The sequence below is a fragment of the Sinohyriopsis cumingii genome, unplaced genomic scaffold (assembly GCF_028554795.1).
Source record: "Sinohyriopsis cumingii isolate HCF-2022 unplaced genomic scaffold, ASM2855479v2 utg000695l, whole genome shotgun sequence".
In the NCBI taxonomy this organism is placed as follows: domain Eukaryota; kingdom Metazoa; phylum Mollusca; class Bivalvia; order Unionida; family Unionidae; genus Sinohyriopsis; species Sinohyriopsis cumingii.
The window spans coordinates 2,787,976-2,813,433 of record NW_028315924.1 but is presented as its reverse complement, the minus strand read 5'-3'; the positions used below and the strand labels follow the sequence as shown (position 1 = coordinate 2,813,433).

At 34.2% G+C, this 25,458-nt stretch overlaps 1 protein-coding gene across 14 annotated transcripts in view; it reads right to left on the bottom strand.

The window, feature by feature from the left end:
* LOC149773297 (nephrin-like) overlaps nucleotides 1-21,686 on the bottom strand; it is a 70,639-nt gene extending 48,953 nt beyond the window's left edge. For 4 of the 14 annotated variants that reach the window (XR_016417390.1, XR_016417392.1, XR_016417391.1 and 1 more), the window contains exons 1-3: nucleotides 21,182-21,685; nucleotides 19,681-20,031; nucleotides 9,118-9,480 (exon numbers count right to left, since the gene is read on the bottom strand). Coding sequence is in view for 8 of the 14 variants with exons in the window: in XM_089946482.1 (XP_089802608.1) it covers nucleotides 9,118-9,480; nucleotides 19,681-20,031; nucleotides 21,182-21,260 (793 nt within the window). In the remaining 6 variants the exon portion in view is untranslated. Of the gene's footprint in view, nucleotides 1-9,117; nucleotides 9,481-19,465; nucleotides 19,548-19,680; nucleotides 20,032-21,181 lie in introns of those variants that run through there. The other 10 variants (XR_016417393.1, XR_016417389.1, XM_089946483.1 and 7 more) reach the window with 5 other exon arrangements.
* Nucleotides 21,687-25,458: the final 3,772 nt, after the last annotated feature.

The following is a 25,458-nucleotide window of genomic DNA, read 5'->3' as shown; positions in this document are numbered from 1 at the left end:
ATAATTAAATGTGATCTATAATTATGTGATCTATAATTAAATGTGATCTATAATTAAATGTGACCTATAATTATATGTGATCTATAATTATATGTGATCTATAATATGTGATCTATAATTATATGTGTTCTATAATTAAATGTGATCTATAATTAAATGTGATCTATAATTATATGTGATCTATAATTAAATGTGATCTATAATTATATGTGATCTATAATTAAATGTGATGAAAGATCTTCAGCATTTAACTTTTTTGGAACAAATCTCCAGTATTTGGCTGGATATAACAAGTATCATATTATGTGAGGTCTCACAAAACTTTTCATATGATATATATATATATATATATATATATATATATATATATATATATATATATATATATATATATATATATATATATATATTTTTTTTTTGTTCTCATAAAACTGATTTTCATACATAATAAAATTGAGACAGAAAGAAATACTGTAATAAAAAAATGACAATATTCGATGAAATCTCATAATCACTTTGAAAACATTTACTTCTCTGTGCAATCATCATCTAATAATGTCTCCTCTAAACTTCCTGCATCACTGTGACATACCAGCTGTTATATTTCCTACAGAAGCTTTGTTACAGGTATTTACAGGTGTATCTGTTATAAATGATTTCTATTCAGCATCTAATGAAATGTTTGTTCAAAAAATTATCTATAAAACTGCAAATGTTTAATAATACTAATAATACTAATAATAATAGTAATAATAATAATAATGATGATAATAATCTAGATCATAAACGTAACATAACATGAAAAATTATGGTAAAGCTCCATTTTGTTATAATTTTTATTGCCTGTGAAAATTGAAAATGTTAACAAAGTGTGTCATATCCAACAGGATTTGCCAAACTTAAAGAAAATGCCTTCTTGAACACAATGTAATATCTCTAACCTGAATTGTATACCATATAAATAATCAGAATTAATTTTGTATTCAAATGTAGACATTGTTATTTTGTAAATATATGTTATATTTGCAATAAATTCTATTTTTTAGAACTATTGATTTTAAAATTGTCAGCCTTAGTGTTTACACAAATTTTTGGCATGATCCAATTATTTCATTCGATCAGCAAGCCAGTGTTTAAACTCAGTATTTTGTTTTGTTTTGTATTTTAAATATTTTAAATGCAAGATATTGTTTTCACCCTAGGAGTGTGTATGTGTGTGTGGGTAGACTTAAATTGTGAAGAATGACAATGTCAAACTTATAATCATCAGGGATCTTCTTTATCCCTTGTGCAAGCAATTCAAAAAGTTTGTTAACTCTTGATTTTAGAGAATGCAGGTTATTGCACAGAAACCTTTTTCCTTCTTTCAGTCACAGTGACCTTGACCTCTGAGCCTTTAACCCTGAAATTGAGTCAGTTCTTGCCTACCTCAGGTGAAAGAGATCAACTAAGTCTGGTAACTAGATAGTTTTAAACTAAAGTTAATTATAGAAACAAAACCGGATGGACAACATCATAAAATAACAGGCAACACTTTATGGAGGATGCATAAAATGTGTTAATTTGTGTGTATTCCAAAACAGTGCTGCAATAATCCAAAATAGGAAAATTATAATTTGAATAGAATAGTTTCTTTGCACAAGTTTTTGAACAAATTCAGTTACTGAATTTAAGTACACATGAATGCATCAGTGGAGTTCTCAGAAAAAATACCAATTAAAATCAAGCAAATTTCTAATTCTCAATAATTTGTTTATGTTGTTTGATAGTAATTAAAATTGGTCATACATAATTGTTACAGTAGGCCCATATACCACAACTGACTGCATTGTTAATGTGAAACTTAAGTAACATTGATTATAAAATGCATGTTTTATTCACTGTTTGAAGGAATTATGAATGAAGTAACCATGTTCATTGCACAGATTTGACAACAAAGATGTATCATTACAGTAAATACAATACAACATTGTTTTACTGATAACCCAAAATTTGCTGTAGAGCACTGTTTTAACCATACAGATTTGCTGTAGAGTACTGTTTTAACTATACAGATTTGCTGTAGAGTACTGTTAAGGGGTCGTCCATTAATTATGTCAACAAAATGGGAGGAAGAGGATTTGAAGAAGTTTGACAATTGTTGACATGCGGGAGGGGGGAGTTCAAGATAAACTGACATCAATAATCCGAGGTATCAAAAAGTTGCTGATGTGGCAATTCATCATTTTGTGAAGCAGAACCTCAATGCGTTGTTCGTTGCAATGAATGTGCCTGGTAGGAGTGCATTCAATCGAGTAGAAAGGCGAATGGTTCCTTTGAGTCGAGAACTGTCAGGCCTACTTTTACCACATGAGCATTTTGGAAGCCACCTTGACTCACAAGGTCGAACAATTGATGAAGAATTGGATAAATCAAATTTCAAATATGCTGGCGAAACATTGTCAGAAGTATGGACGCAAGTAACTATAGATAATTTTCCAACAGTGGCAGAGTATATTGTGCCTGAAGTGTCTGAGCTTGAGGCAGAAAATTTGCTAGCTAAGGATCAAGATTGGTGCAAAAACCATGTAAGAACAAGTCAATACTTTTTACAAATTGTAAAATGCCATGATGTAAATTGTTGCCAACCGATTTGAAGCTTGTATTGTGAGATTATTGCCGATAGATTCATTCCACCACCAATTCCAGTCTGCCAAACTAGTGAAGGCCTTAAAGCACCAGATGCATCTGAAAGCAACTTGCACAGATTTCCATCTCTTTTCTTCAATAAGTCTTTGAAAGTTGATAACATGCTTCCTCCATCGGCAAAGGCATTCAAAATTCTTCCATATGTCCTACATTGTCCTTCCATTTAGTTGTCGTTCCTTGAACGGATCTGCAAAATCTGTCACCTCTATGCTACTTCACTGTAGTCATGTTGAAGAAGCATGTTCAACAGCACCGATAACGTGATCTTGGGTCTAGGCAATTACCACATGCTCCTCAACCGCAAAGAATTCTGCCAATACAAGTGGCTGCCAAAAGACAGAGAGAGCTGATGGCAATTATTGCTCATGGAGAGATGTTAAGCGCAGAATGGTTAGACGAAGATGATGTTGACTTGTCAGGTGTATCGGTTTCACAAGAAATTAATGAATCAGCCACTATGCCCTTTAGAACAATTGAGGAGCATTTGGCTTCCCCATGGGAAGATGATAGAACCTAGAACATAAACTCTTTTTTCATGAAATCAAAGTGTTATAGTCAATTTGAAATCTGTTAAACAAGTAAAAAAATGTATTAAAATTTATTTGTAGACCTTTTAATTTCCATAATTCTATTTTTAGCATAAAAGCCAGCCATATAAAATATTGTTAGTTTGGGGGGGGGTAAAATTTTATTAGGGGGGTCACTGAAAGTTTGACAGTAGTTGACAAGGGGGGAAGGGGGTAAACAAATTGCCTAAAAATTGCTGACATAATTAATGGATGTCCCCTAACTGTACAGATGGATTTGCTGTAGAGTACTGCTAGCTGTACAGATGGACTTGCTGTAGAGTACTGCTAACTGTACAGGTGGACTTGCTGTAGAGTACTGCTAACTGTACAGGTGGACTTGCTACAATGGTGCTTTTAGCTGTATAGAATTTGCAATACTGTTTTATCTGTGTCCTAGAATAAACATATTCTTCACTATAAATGATAACATTTATCAAAAACAGGTATATTTCTAAGACAAGGTTGATATACTGCCACAAACACACATGTATGAAGCACAAGAAATAGCTGTACCAGGCTTCAACACAAATTCAATAAATCAGATTCAACGCCAGATGTTTCCTTAAAAATGCATAAATCACAACACTTAAGAGTAGCAAAGAAGCTCCCTATGATGGTTAGTACAAATAAATGGATAAAAGAATGTCTTCAAATTATTAAGTAGGAACAGTAGGGTTAATAAATGAAGGCAAAAGCAGGGCCACTTAAAAGCCTGCTATCAGCAACACATGCACAAGTAATCTTTATCTCTTCTTATATACTGTAATTGGTCATGAACATTTTACATCAGTGGAGCTTGCACAAAACTGTATCATCATTGATTCAGCTGTACATCACCAAGACATGCACACTACTGTATCATCATTGATTCAGCTCTACATCACCTAGACATGCACAGAACTGTATCATCATATAGTCAGCTGTATGTCATCTAGACATTTACAATTTTGGTGTGTGAATGACTGTTATGCATATACAAAAATGTTTCACTAACAGTTAGCTGTATTGCACAAATGTTTATTTTTCTTTATGACAGGTACTGTTATATATATTTAATTGGCATTTTCTGCTAGGGTTTTCTAAAGGAGTTTTTCATTACATGTCATTGTAACATAACATTGTTTGTTGGACTTAATCTTGTCCAAAATCAAGTTTATTTTATACTTGACCTGAATTATTGAATTATTTTATTTTATTCTGTAAAAACTAATACATAGCTATAATATTCTCTATGTGTATGGGTTTAATATCAGGATCATTATTACTAGAAGTAAATATCTTTATTTGGGTCTGGGTCTAGGTTATTGGAATTCCCCTACAGTTTACCTAATGTACCTGACATCATCCCAGTTATATATTATAATTTTTGTAACAGACTTTCTAATAATAACTAATATTCTATTTTGTAAACATTAAGAATGTTCTAGATGGTTATTTTCCATTGGGAAATTTTTTTAAATTTGAAAATGTTAATTATGACCTGAGGTTAAGTAGAGGACTATATAATCTTGTCACTGGAAACATTATTCATTCATGCTTTAAGATCTACTGGAATCAATTTGTATTATTGTTATGACCAGTAATTCATTTGGGCTGGAATTTATTTCTTCAAACTATTGAATTCAGTGGTTATTTTCTCTGAAAATACAAAGTGCTCATCACAAAATACTATTCATGGACAGAGATCTTCACTGGGATTTATAGTTAATTAAAATCTGGAATTATACAACTGTGTTTCAACAAAAGACTATTGGCATAGCAACACAACATAGGTCATCACAGACATAGCAACACCTTCAGCATTGGACTCAATTTAGGTCTCTACTAAAGTTCATTCAGAACCTTAAATTATTAAGACTTATGTCTGTAATTCTAAAATTATTTTGGGATGTAATTCACTGTATGTTCTTTCTTTCATTTTCACGTTGGGGGGCCCTGAGTGTCTGAGTAGTGCTCACCATTACGGATCACTGCCATCTCACCTATGCGTGGGTTCGAGTCTCAGGTTCAGCCAATGTGGGCATGTAAGAAAGCTTGCCAGTAGCTTCTCATGGGTTGGTGGTTCTTTCCAGGGTTTTCCTGGGTTCTTCCTCCACCATTTAATCTCTCTGCCATGTATAACCTACCTTGTGCTGAAAAATGGTGTTAAACCCTATATTTTCACTCTGTATTCAAGGAAATAAATTATTTGTTCAATTTTACAAAGCTTGTTGCTTTTCACTCTTTTCTGTTACTAATTTCAAGAGCATAGACTCATAACAATAACAAACAAGAGACCTAAGCAGACCTATATTGCTCAATTGCTTACAAAAACAGACAACGTTAACTTTTAAGTGGCACTACATAGCCAGTATTGTGCTGACATAATGTAAAATCACCTACCTGCCCATACACACATCTACCTACCTACCCACTCACCTACCTTATTACCTACCTAGTGTGATGGTGCATAAAAGACTTATAGTAATAAATGGAAACATTTCGGTCATATTAAATTAGAGGGGACAAGCTGACTGTGTTTGTACAGATTCTTTTAAATAATTGTTCTTAAAATCTGCTTGTTCAATTGTTATCATTGTCCATCCATGGAAGCCAGATTTTACTGGATGAAACTTGCAGGCTTTAAGTAACCTTGGAGTGACAGCCAGTGTTACATCATTTATGCTTCAAAAATAACTCTCAATTAGTTGTCCACTACAAGCAGGTCTGAAAAGCATGCAATATTCTGTCCACTAACTAAGGCCTGACAAGTATGCACCATGTGGTCCACTCAAGGCTTGAAAAGTATGCAGCATTCAGTCCATTCAAGTAAGATGTGAAATGCATTACGCATTCAGTCCATTAAAATAAGGCCTGAAAAGCATGCGGCATTCAGTGCACTCATCCATTTCCCAGTCATTATTATGGAAAGTGTTCCATTGAATAAATATATTTATTCCTTTTTCCATCTGTGTCAGAAACTAAGGGCCATCTGAATAGAAGAAGAGTACATGCATCTAGCATGGTTGAATCATTATGTTTATAAACACAAATTGTTAACTCAAGTTAGCAAAGCATAAAATGTAGGTCACAGAGACTTGATTTTAAGGGATTGTAGTAATAGATATGCATCTTACTGTCAAATGACTGAAACATAAACAGCACCATGTAATGAGTTTTAACACCAAATTTGAATGACATCACCGCAATACATGTCACATGACCTCTTTTGATGAAAAGGACATAGAAGTTATCAAGATGCTTCCACTCATTAAGTTTCCTGATTCATATAGCATGCCAAATCATAAAACATGGCAACCCATAAATCATAAAACATGGTAACCCATAAATCATAAAACATGGTAACCCATAAATCATAAAACATGGTAACCCATAAATCATAAAACATGGTAACCCATAAATCATAAAACATGGTAACCCATAAAACATAAAACATGGTAACCCATAAATCATAAAACATGGTAACCCACAAATCATAAAACATGGTAACCCATAAATCATAAAACATGGCAACCCATAAATCATAAAACATGGTAACCCATAAATCATAAAACATGGTAACCCATAAATCATAAAACATGGTAACCCATAAATCATAAAACATGGTAACCCATAAATCATAAAACATGGTAACCCATAAAACATAAAACATGGTAACCCATAAATCATAAAACATGGTAACCCATAAATCATAAAACATGGTAACCCACAAATCATAAAACATGGTAACTCATAAATCATAAAACATGGTAACCCATAAAACATAAAACATGGTAACCCATAAATCATAAAACATGGTAACCCATAAATCATAAAACATGGTAACCCATAAATCATAAAACATGGTAACCCATAAATCATAAAACATGGTAACCCATAAATCATAAAACATGGTAACCCATAAAACATAAAACATGGTAACCCATAAATCATAAAACATGGTAACCCACAAATCATAAAACATGGTTGATACTGACCTGCTTGAGTAATAAACACAAAATATTGGTTGTTGTTGGTTGGTTATTGTAGGGTTTAACGCCATTTTTCATTTTCTTGTCATTCAAAGAGACATGTTTATAAACACACTAAAATAGCTGGTTCTTTGTGACATGTTGTTAAGCACACAAAAATAGCCAGTTCTTTGTGACATGTTTATACACACACTAATAGCTGGTTATTCATAACATGTTGATAAGCACACTAAAATTGCTGGTTCTTTGTGACATGTTTATAAGCACACTAAAATAGCTGGTTCTTTGAGACATCTTTATAAGCACACTAAAATTGCTGGTTCTTTGTCACATGTTTATAAGCACACTAAAATAGATGGTTCTTTGTGACATGTTTATAAGCACATTAAAATAACTGTTCTAAACTGTGACATGTTTATAAGCACACTAAAATAACTGGTTCTTTGTGACATGTTTATAAGCACACTAAAATTGCTGGTTCTTTGTGACATGTTTATAAGCACACTAAAATTGCTGGTTCTTTGTGACATGTTTATAAGCACACTAAAATAACTGGTTCTTTATGACATGTTTATAAGCACACTAAAATTGCTGGTTCTTTGTGACATGTTTAAAAGCACACTAAAATAGATGGTTCTTTGTGACATGTTTATAAGCACACTAAAATTGCTGGTTCTTTGTGACATGTTTATAAGCACACTAAAATTGCTGGTTCTTTGTGACATGTTTATAAGCACACTAAAATAGATGGTTCTTTGTGACATGTTTATTTGTGACACGTTTATAAGCACACTAAAATTGCTGGTTCTTTGGGACATGTTTATAAGCACACCAAAATTGCTGGTTCTTTGTGACATGTTTATAAGCACACTATAATTGCTGGTTCTTTGTGACATGTTCATAAGCACACTAAAATTGCTGGTTCATTGTGACATGTTTATAAGCGCACTAAAACAGATGTTTGTGACATGTTTATTTGTGACATGTTTATAAGCATACTAAAATTGCTGGTTCTTTGTGACATGTTTATAAGCACACTAAAATAAATGGTTCTTTGTGACGTGTTTATTTGTGACATGTTTATTTACATGTATGGGCCAGAATAGTTTTAATTCATATCAGTGTTTTTTTAAATAAGTGATATCACTACTCTTCCCTAAAATTTATATTTCCTGCAAAATAAAAAGTTTTGGAGATTCATTTCAAAATTCTAAATTTCTTGCAAACAAAGGGATTTGTAGATCCATTTACTATACTAAAACAATTACCTGGTCATTAATATAAATTTTAATTTACTTGGGCCACTTGCAAATGACCCTTCCCCGAACCCCAAACATAAAAATCCTATTAGAAAATGAAAACCCCAAAACATTAGCAGGTTGGTGACGTTAGCAGGTTGGTGAATATTTTTATCATTCTGAATATAACTAAGCTTTGACATAAAATGCCACATAACAAGTGATCTTTGTGTTGCTATTAGGAAATGCCACATAACAAGTGATCTTTGTGTTGCTATTAGGAAATGCCACATAACAATGATGTTTGTGTTGCTATTAGGAAATGCCACATAACAAGTGATCTTTGTGTTGCTATTAGGAAATGCCACATAACAAGTGATCTTTGTGTTGCTATTAGGAAATGCCACATAACAAGTGATCTTTGTGTGTTGCTAAGGTTGCACTTGTATCTTTCTAATTATAGCCTAAAAGCCCTTCTAGACTTGTAACACATATAAAAAACTATTTTTATAATTCTTTGAGTATGAAAATTGTCGTAACTATCATCAAAGCTTGACTGCAGTATGATTTTCAGGCATAGTTTTACATAGTTTCATGTTAATGATATGTGACCCATAAAACTATTAACATCAAATTTCAACATGTACCTACAGACAATATTAAGTTGAAACTCTCTTGACTTTGAAAAATTTCCTCTGTTTGTTTCATCAAGTGCTTCACAGTATAAGTATGTATTTTGATATGACCTCCTGGCCGTCAGTGTAAATGTACTGTAGGATATATTTATCGACAAGTCAACCACTTGTTTCATCCCTGGTGTGGAAACAGACTGATTTTGGATTAGTATTGGGGACTGATTTCCTAATCTTCTATACCAGATAAACAAAGCACGAGGCCGACTTCCATAAGGGGATGTATCACATCGAAAATCTTTATCTGATTCATCAAGGACAGGCACAGGTGTAATCAAAGGCTGACCAGTTCCATCTGTTAGCTGTACAGAAGTTACTGGAACTGAAGAAAAAAAAAATTCAAATGAAAAATTAATTTAAATCAATTTTCGAACCCCTTTCTAGACGTGGCTAAATAAAATCAGATTGTTTAACCAAGAGTGCAAAGTTCACCTTATGTTTAGTAAAAAAGGAGATTGGTAACTCTGGAGATTAATGGCCAATATGTGACTTGAAACCATTATTTTCTTCTTAGGCTTACCATGGTGGTGAACTATGACCTCTAGAATAAACAATCTTTCACTTTCTTTATTACCTTAAGTGCAAGACATTTGCAATGTTTGATGAAAAAGCTTGCACCTGAACACGTTATTCTGCAAAACCCTTTTTCCTCAAGCCTCAATGACCTTGACCTTTGAGACCAAGATCAAAAGACTTCTTCCATACCATGAGTGCAAACCCTTCAAAGACTCTAAGTCACAGTGTCTAGAACTAAAGTTATTATGCATAAAAACACTTGTTCAGTTTAGTCAGTGACCTTGACCTTATAAAACAAAAGTCAATATACTTTCTCTTGCCCAACGTGCAAGTCATCGTAAGTTTTGTGAAGCCAGATGGTCAAAAACAAATTTTTGGGTGAAGAGGATAATGTTCTTCCTTAAGTCGTGGTTAACTTGACCTTAAACTTAATGTTCTTCCTTAAGTCGTGGTTAACTTGACCTTTGGCCATCTGATCCCAAAATAAATAACCTTATTATTGCATCATATCCATAATGTCTGGCCATATATTTGATGTAGAACTAATGTTTATTGAGCATAAAACATCTTTCTTCCCACATACCCATGCTGGCTGAGTCTGAGACTTGAAGCCACATTGATGGAGGTGAGATGTCAGTAATCCGTAAGGGCAAATGCCGTACCCAACTCTGTAACCCAGGGTCCCTCATGCAGAAATGAAAATTTAATAGACAAAAGGGCATACAAAGAAGCAGGATTGTGCAGATGTATAAAAGTGTATGAAAATAAATCAATTATTTATTTGGGCAATCAAATATATTTTCATCTGAGAAAGTGAATATCAAAATGCATCTTGCCTAACAGAAAAGATAAAACCTATTACTATCTATTAGCTAACAATTTTTGTATGTGTAGATCTGCATAAAACAAACAGTAATTGTTTTTGTAGTGTGGCTCTACTTGATGAAATGAAAATAAAGTAATTTTGAAAGGAGTTAGGGTTAGGTTTATGTTTTGTCATTTACTGAAAATACCTATGCAGGGAAAGTAAAACATTGGAAGGGAAAGAAGAAAGAGTTTGCTTTAGAAGATATCTACTACAGGACTGATCCCTGTGCCAAATGAATGTCATGCTAAGAGAATAACTTGAATACATATTGGTAATTTAATTTATGTTAATCTTAAACTTCAAACAAAATTTTATTTTCACCTTATATTTGTCAATTTGGGTTCAATTTCATAAGAAAACCATAGCAAAGTTTTGACTATTTTGAAGCAAATTCATGAATATCAAAGAAAACCTTTGGTCTCAGTTTACTGAAATATAAGGGATGTAACTCACTTTGTACTTCTTTATTATTTGACACTGTTGAACCTGATTTTCTTTTTGATTATCTTCAATAGAACAACAAAGGAGATTACCTGTATTTTTATTTCCTATTTAATTAGTCATCTACTACACATCACACATTTTGTGAATTGACCAATATCCTGTACCATTACTTACCAGCAAAAGGTTAGTACATAAAATGAAGGAGGATAAAATTCTACACAATATTAATGCACATGCAAAGATACTCACACAGGGCCAGCCCTAGGGCAAGGCAAACAAGGCAACTGCCTTGGGCTCCATGCTACTCAGTAATGCAGTTTTTTTGCTTGGGGCCCCATGCTCATCACTTGCTGCCTTGAGCCTCGCATGCTGCCTTAGGCCCCGCACATTACAGGGCCAGGCCCGTACTCACGCAGAAGATTAGGAGGGCTTCTGCATACACTATGCCCACAAACATACTATCACACTTGAGGTATGGAGTTATAATTTTGTGTTGTGAATAAACACACAAATACTGCTGCAAGCACACAGATTCATGTCAATCATTAACTAATCTCTCTTTCTGGTTTCTGTTGAGATGTGGGAAATCCGTCTCCCTCCTCTGGAGCTTTCTATTCTGCTTCTTGTCCTCTCATACCCACTTTATCTTTCATCAATTCTCAAATCATTTTATTTCCCCATCCTCAAGGAGATCATCCTCCTTTTAATTTGCCTTTCATCTACTGGTACAGTAGCAAGGTGTTCCACTCTTTCTAAATAGGACAAGGCTTCTTTCAATTTCCCTATATTCGCTGACTTATTTTCTTCTAGTCAATGATAGATGGAAAAACAGGTGAACACACTGCATTATATGTGAGAAGCACAGACAGGAAGGAAAACACACTTCAGATTTTGTACATCATGACACAAATGAAAACATCCTCTAAGAATAATTAAAGACTGACAAAAGAATGTGAAAGAGCATGATAATTAAAAAATGCTGTTCTTGTTCAAATTCAACATAAAAAGCAAGCCAACACCATTTTTTCTAAATCAACTCTACTATCAAGAAACTAATGAAGACTGAGGATTAGGGCTAGCCGTGTTCACTTCATGTGCAACTGACAAACTCTAAACAGTGTGTGTGTGTGTGTATGTGTGTGTGTGTGTGTGATTTGGATTTTTAGCATAGCTTTAACAAATCTGCAGTCATACCGGTATAATGATCACGGTGTGGCAGCTTATAGCGATGTCTAGCACTGGGGAATCATGCTGCAGGCATGAAGTATCAAGCCCCACCCAGTTGCATTATCCTGACACCAGACCGACCTGTCCTAACACTAACCTATTAATGCTACGTAACCTAGCAAGGCAACTGTCTGCACCATTTTTTGAAAGTTTTGGTATGTCTCGGCCAGATTTTGAACCCACGAACTCCTACATAAAAAGCAGATGCTCTAACCACTAGGCTACTGGTAACTCTAAACAGAAAAGTTGTCAAACATGAATCAAAGCAGACAATCTTACAGTCAGATTAGACTTCCTATAATCAAGAACAGTGTCATTTTGTCAGCAATGCACACTACTTTTATGAGCTAAAGAAAACTGATAGCCATAATGTTCAAAAAACTGCACTTCTAATTTGTCATAATCTTTAAAGAAATCACTTCCAAAACAAGTCAGTATATACACATATTCTATGGGAAATCCATGACTGCATTGATGAACAAAATACACACAATATTGTCCACACACAAACAAACCTGATCCATGTCATCTCATATTATTGAATAGTGGAAGCACTATTTCTTCTTCTAAACCTGATGTTCCCTGGAGAAGGCAAACCATGGGGATCAAAATATTTCTCTGCTGCTAGCTGCTATGCATAAAATATACAGATACCCTTTGGGTTCCTGGGTGGTGACTGTCATCCATGTCAAAGATAAAAAGGTTGAATGTCTTTAGGTTTATCAATTAATATGAAGTTCATCTTTTGTACAAACCACTGGAAGTGCATCTTTTGTACAAACCACTGGAAGTTCATCTTTTCTACAAACCACTTAAGTTCATCTTTTCTACAAACCACTGGAAGTTCATCTTTTGCACAAACCACTGGAAGTTCATCTTTTCTACAAACCACTGGAAGTTCATCTTTTCTACAAACCACTTAAAATTCATCTTTTCTACAAACCACTGGAAGTTCATCTTTTGCACAAACCACTGGAAGTTCATCTTTTGCACAAACCACTGAATTGCAAGAATCTTTGTACAAAATGAGGTCAGAAGGTACATGTAGTAAAGTTACCAAGTTTTAAAAGTAATGATAAATCAAAAGGTCACACTTGATATTTTCCTTAAAAAGATCTGTCAATAAGTAAGTCAAATTACAGGAAGTGTTGACACTTCATTGCAAGAGCGTTTCAGTGCATTTTATCTCCAAATAACTCAGTGAAGGCAGATAATGGTCACTCAATTCTTAGTACCATGCTTCCATGTAAAAGATCTTCTTTCCTTAGAAAAGGCTCCATAATTGTTTTAGATACTTTTCTATCATTTTTCTTTACTCATCATCAAACATTATTCACGTTCCATTTGGCTAGAAAGACATCCCTAACGATGTTCTCAGCTGTTCAATCATGTAATTATATCAGCCAAATGCCAAGCAGAATAGGAGATTAATTTTTGTTCTTGCTCTGGTCATGGTGACATCATCACTATCTCTTTCTTTCTCTTAACATGGGGTCTGTGACTGATTTCTGGATAGCATGGGGTCTGTGACTGATTTCTGGATAGCATGGGGTCTGTGACTGATTTCTGGATAGCATGGGGTCTGTGACTGATTTCTGGATAGCATGGGGTCTGTGACTGATTTCTGGATAGCATGGGGTCTGTGATTGATTCTTGGATAGCATGGGGTCTGTGACTGATTTCTGGATGGAAAACATCTCTTTGCCTTTCCCCATGCCTTCCAGCTTTTAATAGTCTAGGATCACTTCTCACAAACTGTTGATTTCCATTGTAATGTCAAATTCTTCATACAAGATAATGTTAATACTGTGTTCACAAGAGCTATTGCAATTAAACTGTCACTTCCCATGGAATTAGCCTGATTTTATAAGATGGAAAATTCCTTTGTCACTGCCTTGGACTGGAGCAATATCAAATCCATACAAAGAATATCCTCCTGCAAAATTGTTGTACAAAAGGTTGTGGATAACATTGTTTCTCAACTGTAATGTGGCTTCAAACTGAGTCAAGTAATATCTCACATAACTTTTCAGGACAAACATTTTTGTATTGAGTCATTATTTGTTTATTTTTTTATTCTATGAATTAAAGCAGGAAATGGTTTTACTTCAGTTGGTTCCATTTTTGTTCTTTTTATAAATACTAAGGATCATGTTTTTCCAACAGACTCTTTAAGACAATCAAAATAATTTAAGACAATCTAAATACAACTTATATTTTATGCCAAAGCCTTTTTGTTCTTAATGTCTTAACAAAATGTGTACATTTCATCTGGTACTAGCTGGAATCATGATACACTGGTATGGATTTGGTACTAGCTGGAATCCTTGTATAATAGTTTCAATCTGGCACTAGCTGGAATCATGGTATTACAGATCTGGCACTAGCCGAAATCCTGGTAGACTTGTATAGATCTGGCACTAGCTGGAATCATGATACACTGGTACGGATCTGGTACTAGCTGGAATCCTGGTAGACTTGTACAGATCTGGCACTAGCCAGAATCTTGGTACACTGGTACGGATCTGGTACTAGCTGAAATCCTGGTAGACTTGTACAGATCTGGCACTAGCTGGAATCATGATACACTGGTATGGATCTGGTACTAGCTGGAATCCTGGTAGACTTGTACAGATCTGGCACTAGCCAGAATCTTGGTACACTGGTATGGATCTGGTACTAGCTGGAATCCTGGTAGACTTGTACAGATCTGGCACTAGCTGGAATCTTTGTACACTGGTACTGATCTGGCACTAGCTGGAATCCTGGTAGACTTGTAAAGCCTGATTAATAATCCCTGCTGATTTTATTACATACATTGTCTCACTTAGAATACAGTGAGCTAGGTTCAATGCTTCCCCCGTCACCCAAATGTTAGAATCACAAACAATTTCAAAGGGACAACTAATTCTCTGTGATCAAAGTAATGGTACTAAATATTTTAGAAAAAAAGGAAACAGTGGTCAAGAGCTGGTGGAACATTAGGCTGAAAAGTTTGGGAAACCAACTACCCTGCACAAGATGCAACCTTATATATGTAGCACAACATGATGACATGTTGCAAGCCCACATACAACAGATGTTGATAACACTGACATGTTGCAAAACCACATAACGTACAACAGCGCTTAAGATACACCGGAGGTTGATAACACTGAGATGTTGCAAAACCAAATAACATAACAGAGGTTGATAACACTGGCATGCTGCAAAACCATATAACATACAATTCAGGTTGATGACACTTACATCTTGCAAAACAACATACAACACAGCTTAATAACAATGACATGTTGCAAAACCACATAACATACAACACAGGTTGATAACACTGACATGCTGCAAAACTATATAACATATAACAGACATTGCTAACATTGCCATGTTGCAAAACCAAATAACCTAACAACTGAGGATGGCAACACTGACATGTTGCAAAAACCACGTAATGCACAACAGAGGATCATAAAAGTATCAAAAGGTCATATGATTTTCTGTATCAAAACGTCATAAGATTTTCTGTATCAAAAGGTCATAAGATTTTCTGTATCAAAAGGTAATGTGATTTCCTGTAACAAGTGACAGAAAAGAACATGCTAAGATTTCAGATATGTACTGTAGTATAGTGATATTGTCTAGCAGAGTAAACTAACACAGACACAAACACAACACTAACACTCATAAAATGTAGTTATATGACCCTCAAAAAAATTATCTGCATGATTCTCTTTGTATGCCACAGTATACTTGTATACCAAAAAACACTTGCATGCCACAGTATACTTGTATGCCACATAACACTTGCATGCCACAGTATACTTGTATGCCACAGTACACTTGCATGCCACAGTATACTTGTATGCCACATAACACTTGCATGCCACAGTATGCTTGTATGCCACAGAACACTTGCATGCCACAGTATACTTGTATGCCACAGAACACTTGCATGTCACAGTATACTTGAATGCCACAGAACACTTTCACACTTTCATGTCACAGTATACTTGTATGCCACAGAACACTTGCATGCCAGAGTATACTTGTATGCCACAGAACACTTGCATGCCATATTATACTTGCATGCCACATTATACTTGTATGCCACAGAACACTTGCATGCCACAGTATACTTGTATACCAAAGAACACTTGCATGCCACAGTATACTTGTATGCCACAGAACAGATGCATGCCACAGTATACTTGTATACCAAAGAACACTTGCATGCCACAGTATACATGTATGCCACAGAACACTTGCATGCCACAATACATGTATACATGTATGCCACAGAACACTTGCATGCCACAGTATACTTTTATGCCACAGAACACTTGCATGTCACAGTATACTTGTATGCCACATAACACTTGCATGCCACAGTATACTTGCATGTCACAGTATACTTTTATGCCACAGAACACTTGCATGCCACAGTATACTTGTATGCCACAGAACACTTGCATGTCACAGTATACTTGTATGCCACAGAACACTTGCATGCCAGATTATACTTGTATGCCACAGAACACTTGCATGCCACATTATACTTGTATGCCACAGAACACTTGCATGCCACATTATACTTTTTGTATGCCACAGAACACTTGCATGCCACATTATACTTATATGCCACAGAACACTTGTATGCCACATTATACTTGTATGCCACAGAACACTTGCTTGCCACATTATACTTGTATGCCACAGAACACTTGCATACCACAGTAAACTTATATGCCAGAGAAAACTTGAATGCCAAAAAATACTTGTATGCAATTGTATGCCACATTACACTTGAAAACTTTAATGAAATAATAACAACTGTCATAGCTGCCTTTCTATATACTTCCAAAGGGTTAGTCTACGTCTACAAACAAGAAAAGCCCATAGCTCTGACTATTTGTGGGATTTTACCATATATTTTTCCAGATTGTACATGTTACCTTTATTTTGTATCTTGCATACCTTTACAGAAGTTTAATGTCTTTATCTTTTATATTTAGCTTGCTTCATGGTTACATTTATTTCTAAGGTTTTATCTTCCTAATGTTTTGTCCAATTCTTTATTTTTTAATTTACTGAATTTTACTTATATATATATATATATATATATATATATATATTCCAACCTATTGACATGATTCTCTAAAATTAATAGTTTGTTTACTTTATATAGCTGTTATAAATATTGCTTGAGAGTGCTCTTTGTAATCACATTATGAGACTTACTCTCTGTAGTATGTAACATAGTTTACTTCCATTGATTTTCTTTAACAGACAATCTGGCAAAGCGATTTCAAGTATTGAAATTCTGATTCTTTGGTTTCAAGTATGAAATTACATCAACTGAATTTCTTGACATTACAGATTTATCATGAACAAGAGAGAGAGAGATAGAGAGAGAGAGAGAGAGAGAAAGAGAGAGCGAGAAGAGAGAGAGAGAGAAAGAAAGAGAGAGAGAGAGAGTGAGTGAGAGAGAGAGAGAGTGAGTGAGAGTGTGCATGTTAAGACAGATATGTTAAAAACGAACTGAAACTGATTAATCAGCACACTGATTGAAAACTATTTATAAATGCACTGAAATCCAGGGAAAGAATGTGTCTGTCCAGTCCAATAAGTGACTCATGTTCAAAGATGTACTCTCTTTAAATAAAGGCATTATTATTATTATTAGTGTTATTATTATTATTATTATTATTATTATTATTAGTGTTATTATTATATTATTATTATTATTATTATTAAATGTTGGTTACATGCCACCAAAAATACAGATTATTCATCTACTTGTATCTATCACTCTAGCAATGGTGTTCATAATTGTTAGTTACAATCAAATGAAGGGCAATGAAATATTGGTTAGCCCAATGCATAGGATTAGTTACAATCAAAGGAAGGGCAATGCAATATTGGTTAGCCCAATGCATAGGATTAGTTACAATCAAAGGAAGGGCAATGCAATATTGGTTAGCCCAATGCATAGGATTAGTTACAATCAAAGGAAGGGCAATGCAATATTGGTTAGCCCAATGCATAGGATTAGTACATTTCTGCTCATGGCCAAGTGTATGATGGCATGATCTTAGCCCTTGGCAAGTGTAATATTTCAACAAGAGATGCAAGTGGGTTTCACATTACCGTACTCATCTAAGTAACTTGTGAAAGCAAATTCAAATATGAGGTGAAACTGGAGTGGAAAGAAAGGTTTGGAGCATTTAGTTGCTAATTTATATAACAGGACTACAAACGCAATGCTTGTTTCAGTTTTGTGCTACAAAACTGGGCTGTTTGATTGGGATAAGATGGGATTTTTAACTAATTATGTCTCTTGCCATTAACTGATAGTGAACCCTTGTTGCATGGTTCAACTCTATTCATTTGAGAAAAGAATTGCCAGTACTGCATAAAAACAACATTTTACAATATATATATATATATATATATATATATATATATATATATATATACCCATTATATAAAATTACTTAAATCATTTGTATTTGTCTGACATAACCTGCAGTGAATATTTGAATTGAACACTGCTGCAAACAGAATATAAAGGAAGCCATTACTGAATCATGCATTCTAGTCTAAGTAGGTATTAAATAAAGTTTGGAGAATAGTAATGAGTGTGATATATAATAATGACAGACACACCTACGAATTGTACGAAATGTGATCTGGCCACGACATTTACAAAATATGAAATCTGTTTGCCTTTTTTAATCTTTCTTTATGATCAGTCTGCATCTGGAGAACTGGAGGGTCATCATATTTTGGATTAATGACAGTAAATTTGTCATAATTTGGATTAATGACAGTAAATTTGTCATATTTTGGATTAATGACAGTAAATTTGTCATATTTTGGATTAATGACAGCAAATTTGTCATATTTTGGAACAATGACAGTAAATTTGTCATATTCTGGATTAATGACAGTAACTTTGTCATATTTTGGATTAATGACAGTAACTTTGTCATGTTTTGGATTAATGACAGCAAGTATTGTCATATTTTGGATTAATGACAGCAAATTTGTCATATTTTGGATTAATGACAGTAAATTTGTCATATTTTGGATTAATGACAGTAAATTTGTCATATTTTGGATTAATGACAGTAAATTTGTCATATTTTGGATTAAAGGACAGTAAATTTGTCATATTTTGGAATAATGACAGTAAATTTGCCATAGAAGAGCATAATGGATTTCTGTATTTTTCATCATAAAAGCCATGCAGTACCTTAGGTTGTCCTGGACAAGTGGCTGGAAAATGAACTGGTACTGCCCAGAAAGGTCATGAAAATTTCCAATCCCAAAAGTTCCTCAAGTCAGATTTGGAAAATTAATGAACCCCTGAACTAAATTCTAGCAAAGTGCCATACCACGAGGCAAATGACAAACATTAGGGTATGCAATTAAATAACTTCTCATGTAAATGGAGTGTTACCAACTTACCTCTCTGAGCAGTTCTGACACTGGAAATGCTGATACATGGTTGGTTACACGTTCCTGATTCAGCTGACATTTGACAACTCCACTCTGCATTGTGATCAGTAGCAACAGTTCCATTTATTAATATATGAACTGTCATCCGTTGCACACAAGTGATGTTATAGACATGACTATCAGCACTTGTCAGCTTATAAAACCCACAACTTGATGTACTGTTTATTAAGATCCAGACGTAGGCTAATCCACTTTTTGTTAAATAAACATTCTTAATACCTACATCCTCATTTATAGCACATGTCAATAATAGGGATCCTCCAATGTCAAAGTAAGGTGAGCTGCCTGCAGTCAGTGCTACTGTTGGATAAAAGAAATAAAATGCAATAGATATGACTTATTGCCATTTATGTAATATCTTTTGGGTCATTCCCAATTAAATTAATTTTATATGAAGTAAAGTATTTCTAATTCCAAAACTGAAAAACAAAACACTCCCATGACATACCATAAAAGTCATAATCCTACTAGTCAGTACAAATTACAATCTCTTCTACAAAGTTGTGACAGTATATGTTATATTAACTGAGAACACTATATAATATTAACTTAGTTACCCTCATCAAATAAAGTGCATATTATTACTATTATTATTATTATTTGTATAACCTACCATGACCAGTATTAATGCTTGCATTTTTCTGTAGTACTGGACAGCATGCATTTTGCCCAATGAACAATAAAAAATTACACCTGTTAAAGGCAATCTTTTCTAATAGAGGATTCTCACTCCTGCTTGCTGAGTACTTCATTTGTATGATATCATTTTACAAGATGCAGACACTTTTATCAAGCTATTTGGGAATATATATATATATATATATATATATATATATATATATATATATATATATATATATATATATATATATAGTGTGTGTGTGTGTGTGTGTGTGTGCGTGTGTGTGTGTGTATGTCTGTAGATTTTATAGATCTATTCTTGTGAATATATATATACTTAAAAACTAATTGTACTTTAGTTTTAACCTACAAAGTTCCTCCTTGACAGAAAACACCACTGATATGATTTTACCATACACTGTTTGAAATAGAAAAGTAATCCAATTTTGTGTGCTACGTATATCAGGAGCAAGCAATACTAAAAGGTTTTCACTGAGGTAAATTCATGCTGTATCTAAAACAATAAAAATAAGAGACCAACTGGCATTAGTGAAAAACAAATACAAAATTAAACAAATAGAAATTTTACAAAAATAAAATATAAAAAAAACAAGCCCACATACCCAGTGTCATCATTAAATATTTTCTCCCTTTGGTCTAGGCCAACATGTAGATCTCCGATTTTTCTTCTTTTTTTTTTTTTTTTTTTTTTTTTTTTTTATTTCTTTTGATAACATTGACAGGGGGGAAAAACGGAGGTCTACTTGTTTGTCAAATTTGATCCCACCAATTATATTTCATTCAATGAAAAATAAAACTGTATATTTACCTTGCAATGTTGTTGATTCATGACAGCAGTGTAAAATGATGGTCCAGAATGCACAAAACAGAGACAAGTTTTTCTGCATAGCTACCACTATAGTTTAATTAGCGCTTATTTGCAAGCTCATCCCGTCCCGTCATACTTATAACTTGGCCGTGTTTCGATCAAGAATGTGTCAAATAAGACCGTATCAGTAGCTGGTAATTTACACTGAGTTGACGTGTAGCTTTTTTGTTTTCCTTTAATTATTGTTTAATTTCTTTATGTTTACTTCTTTTACTTCAGCGAATACAGGACCCAGTACTCTAACCGACAGGCCAATCAACCGTTATATCGTTTTTTTTTTTTCTTCTTCTTTCTTTCTTCTTCTAATGCATGCTAGAAATAAAGAAGAAAAAAAAATCATCTTATTACACGAAGGCAAGATTTGTCTTTTGGCATCGAGGTATTTTGGGTCGTGTTGATTTATTCAGAATATTACTTCCTGGACAGTTGAAACATCCATTAGTTACAATCATTTTTCTTAGCATTTGATGGGAAAAGGACAAGGGTATTCCGATTTTGCAGAACAAAAAAGTGAGGTTTCAATGAATTAATTCGTATTTTTACTCCAACTCCACAGTATTTCAGGTAGAGGGCAGCCTCAATAACCATAAGCCTTGCGTTTATAAATTCATCCAGAACATAAATCTGCAAGTTGGGTTAGATTAGTTTGATTTAGTTTGAAAATGGACTGATTCATTTGGTGGATACCATTGTGAGGTTTGACAGTGGGATTACAGAATCAGATAACCTGCGTAACGTTGGCTTCAAATAAACGACCAGCCTGACTAACGGTTTTATGTATGTCTGGTATAAGTGTAAATATCTAAGAATAGAAATGATTGAGAGGTAATTCGAACCATGAACATCTGTGACAATGACAGTGAACTTCACGCATAAGACCGATCACATGAAAATTCATGCCCTTACCATTCGAAGTTAGCAGTGTATTTAAATAATGTTCTCCGAGTGTAAAAACTATCAGTTGTACAGGGACTAACAAGAATACCATATTTAAAATCTGACGGGCATGCTTTCCTCGAAATCATAAGTAAGTTTTTATTATGTATTTAATGCAGAATTATTCTCATTATTTTCTGCAATCTGTCTTTGTCCGATAAAAATCCCCCCCCCCCCCAAGAAAAAAAGACTAGTGGGAAGACGTTGGAACAAGGAACTACATGATCTGCAGATGTATTTAGTGTTGTGTTTGGATTTTATTTGAGAGATGGTGCTTAAAAAGTGCTCATACGACTAAGTAATAATTTAGAGTTATCAAGATTGTTGTTACTTCAACTCGTTCAATGCTCTTATTACTTTCTTTGAACTTTTGATAGAACTTCAGCTTATTCAAGGATATTGGTACATCAGCACATTCAGAACATCTAATTCATTCGGAGCACTCTATTTATTTGTTTTTTGACAAGTGACAGAACTGCTGTAATTATTTTGGATTTGGTTCATAATGCTGTAAGTTCCTCTTAAATTTTCATTTTATAACTTAAATAATTAAACTATTTGTTACGTTTTTTTAATTAAAAAAAAATTGGTTCTGCTTCTTTCTGTAACTTATTTATGACCGTAAAACCCTAACATTAGTATTTTTCTATACGCGTGAAAGTGTATATACTACACTAAAATTATCTTTTCCCTTCGTGTGCATAATAACAATGTTGTATTCTGAAATTGGTCAGACCAATAAAACTTGGTTTTATTACTCAACAAATTTGTCAGGGTTTCAGGAATTATGGAATTCTGAAGAAAACTTTCAAATAATTTCCAGACAGTTACTACATACTTCCAGACAATGGGAATTTAGGAATAGCCTTAACCCTTAACGTTTACAGATTTAACTTGACCTAATTCGACAATATGTCTAAAATTGTAACACGTGCATGGCATACTTGACTTTTACTTTACGTAATTGTCAAATCTGCATCATTCAGTCAATCAAAGAAGTAGCGAATAGTTTCAAGGTGATCTTTCGAATTGTAGTTGTATATAATGAGGTCATCGATGTACGAAACGTATACCATATATTATCATGTTCATTAAACGCTGGAATGTTGAGCGAAAATATTTCATGCAAATACAAAATTTTCTTTTGCTTTAGCCTTTTTATGTGTGTTTAACACGGATGTTTGTAATATGGAAACAAATAATGCAGAGTTAATATTTCTCTAGGAGTATGGGTTAAATATTAGGGACAATATTATTCTGAGTCACGGATATTATGTTTCAATGTAAACAACCCAAAATGTTCTAGAATGGAAAATTCCACTAAGCAGACATATTTCGAAAACGCTAATTTTCACGTAGGTCAGTTAGAGGGGTTTATAATCTTGTTTATTTGAGAAATGTTTCATTCTGTCTGTAATATCTTGAAGCAGAATCATTGGTATTTTTGTGTTCAGTTTTGATTTGGATTCATTTATTTATTGAAAATATTATTCACTGGAAATTTTTTTAAAAAATGCTCTTTGGACTTGGAATTATAGTGAATTCAGACAATGACATCTTGGACTATTTTATTGTTATTCATGAAAAGACTGTTAGCACATCTCGACGTCACAAGCTACTACATGTATGTCAACATATTGAGCGCTGGATCTTATTTCGAACACCACTGGAATTTAATTAGAACTTTATTCATTAGGACTGATGATAGTACGTTTAGGGCTATTTGGGATTTAATTCGCATTACTGAAGTTCTTTTGTAATTTTCACTTTGTATTCTAGGGAAATATTGTTTTGCTTTGGTGACACTGTTCAATTTTATATAATCAGTACACATACGGAAAGCAATATTTGGTTTTGGCACAAAACTAGATGCGAACTCCATTTACTTTAACTGCTTACAATAAAACAATTCTCCAACAAATAGTGTCCTTTTTCACAAATTGCTGCTTAAGTGAATTAATCGTGTAAGGATGCTGTTTCACAGGTGTACAATCTAAGTAGTAAATTGGGATACCCTAGCGACAATGGGAATTAGGATTACAAACACCCCTGGGACAATCTGGCGACAAGGGAAAATTAACATGGAGAAAAATCGTGGGACAATCTGGCGACAAGGGAAATTAACATGGGAATAAATCGTGGGTCACTCTAGCGACAAGGGGAATTTAACATGGAACTATAGTGTGGGTCTGTCTAGCGACAAGGGGAAATTAACATGGGAATAGAGTTTGGGTTTGTCTAGGGACAAGGGGAATTGAATATGGGATTTTTTTTTTAAATTTAAATTTAAATTTAAATTTAAAAAAAGGGGTAGGCAATGGAAAGGCTATCTCTTTTCGAGAAATATGGCTGGCCCTGAAAAGGGCCTTTGGGTTTATGTTAATATTAATATTAACATAGATGGCATCTGTCACATCTTCTTCTTCTTCTTCTTAAACTCCTTCTAACTGCCGGTCCATACACAAGTACCCTCTTGAGACATCCTTGTCTTTCTATGTAAACTCTCCTCATCCATTGACTAGTATCTGTCCTATCAACAACAGTCCACTTGGACCTGACATACATGAGCATGTCCGTCCTAAACATCATGGAAGACACAAGGGTGGATGACTCAACTGTGGTCCACATCTTGAAGCGACGAGAATATGTGAATCAATGCAGTGAACTGCGCTTATTTATAGGTACAGGAAGGATTGAAACGGATTGAATTCATTCACCAATCCGAACACGCGTTACAAAATTCAGTCAGCTCGCATCCAATCCGAAGAGAGCAGTCTGTGACGTCACGTGGTCTATATAGATTCGTTAGCGTTTGTGTGCAGTCAATCTATGCGACAGTGATTCAACATGACGGAAACTCAGAAAACGATCCATTGGGGTGCACCAGCAGGGGAGACTGCCCAAGGGAACCCGGACTTACTTTCAGAAGAGGTGAATTGGGATTTTGTGGATTTTCTTACCTCGCAAGAATTTGTTCCGGAACCTTCGTTACCTTCTTCATTACCGCAAGTGGAGAATTTTAGACAGAGACAGAAAGAAGAATTGGAGAAATTTATGCAACGACAAAAGGAAGCGGAACAAGCTTTTCTCCTACAGCAACAGCAACAGCAACAAGAAGAGGTAAGAAAAAAACAACAGCAACAACAGCAAGAAGAAGTTGCAGCAAAGAAACAAGAGGGTGAAAATCAAACGGCTACGGTACTGTTGGACATTTGAGCGGAGTTAAGAAGTCTGAAACAAATGTATCAGACTTCTTTATCACGACCGAAGAGAATACGACC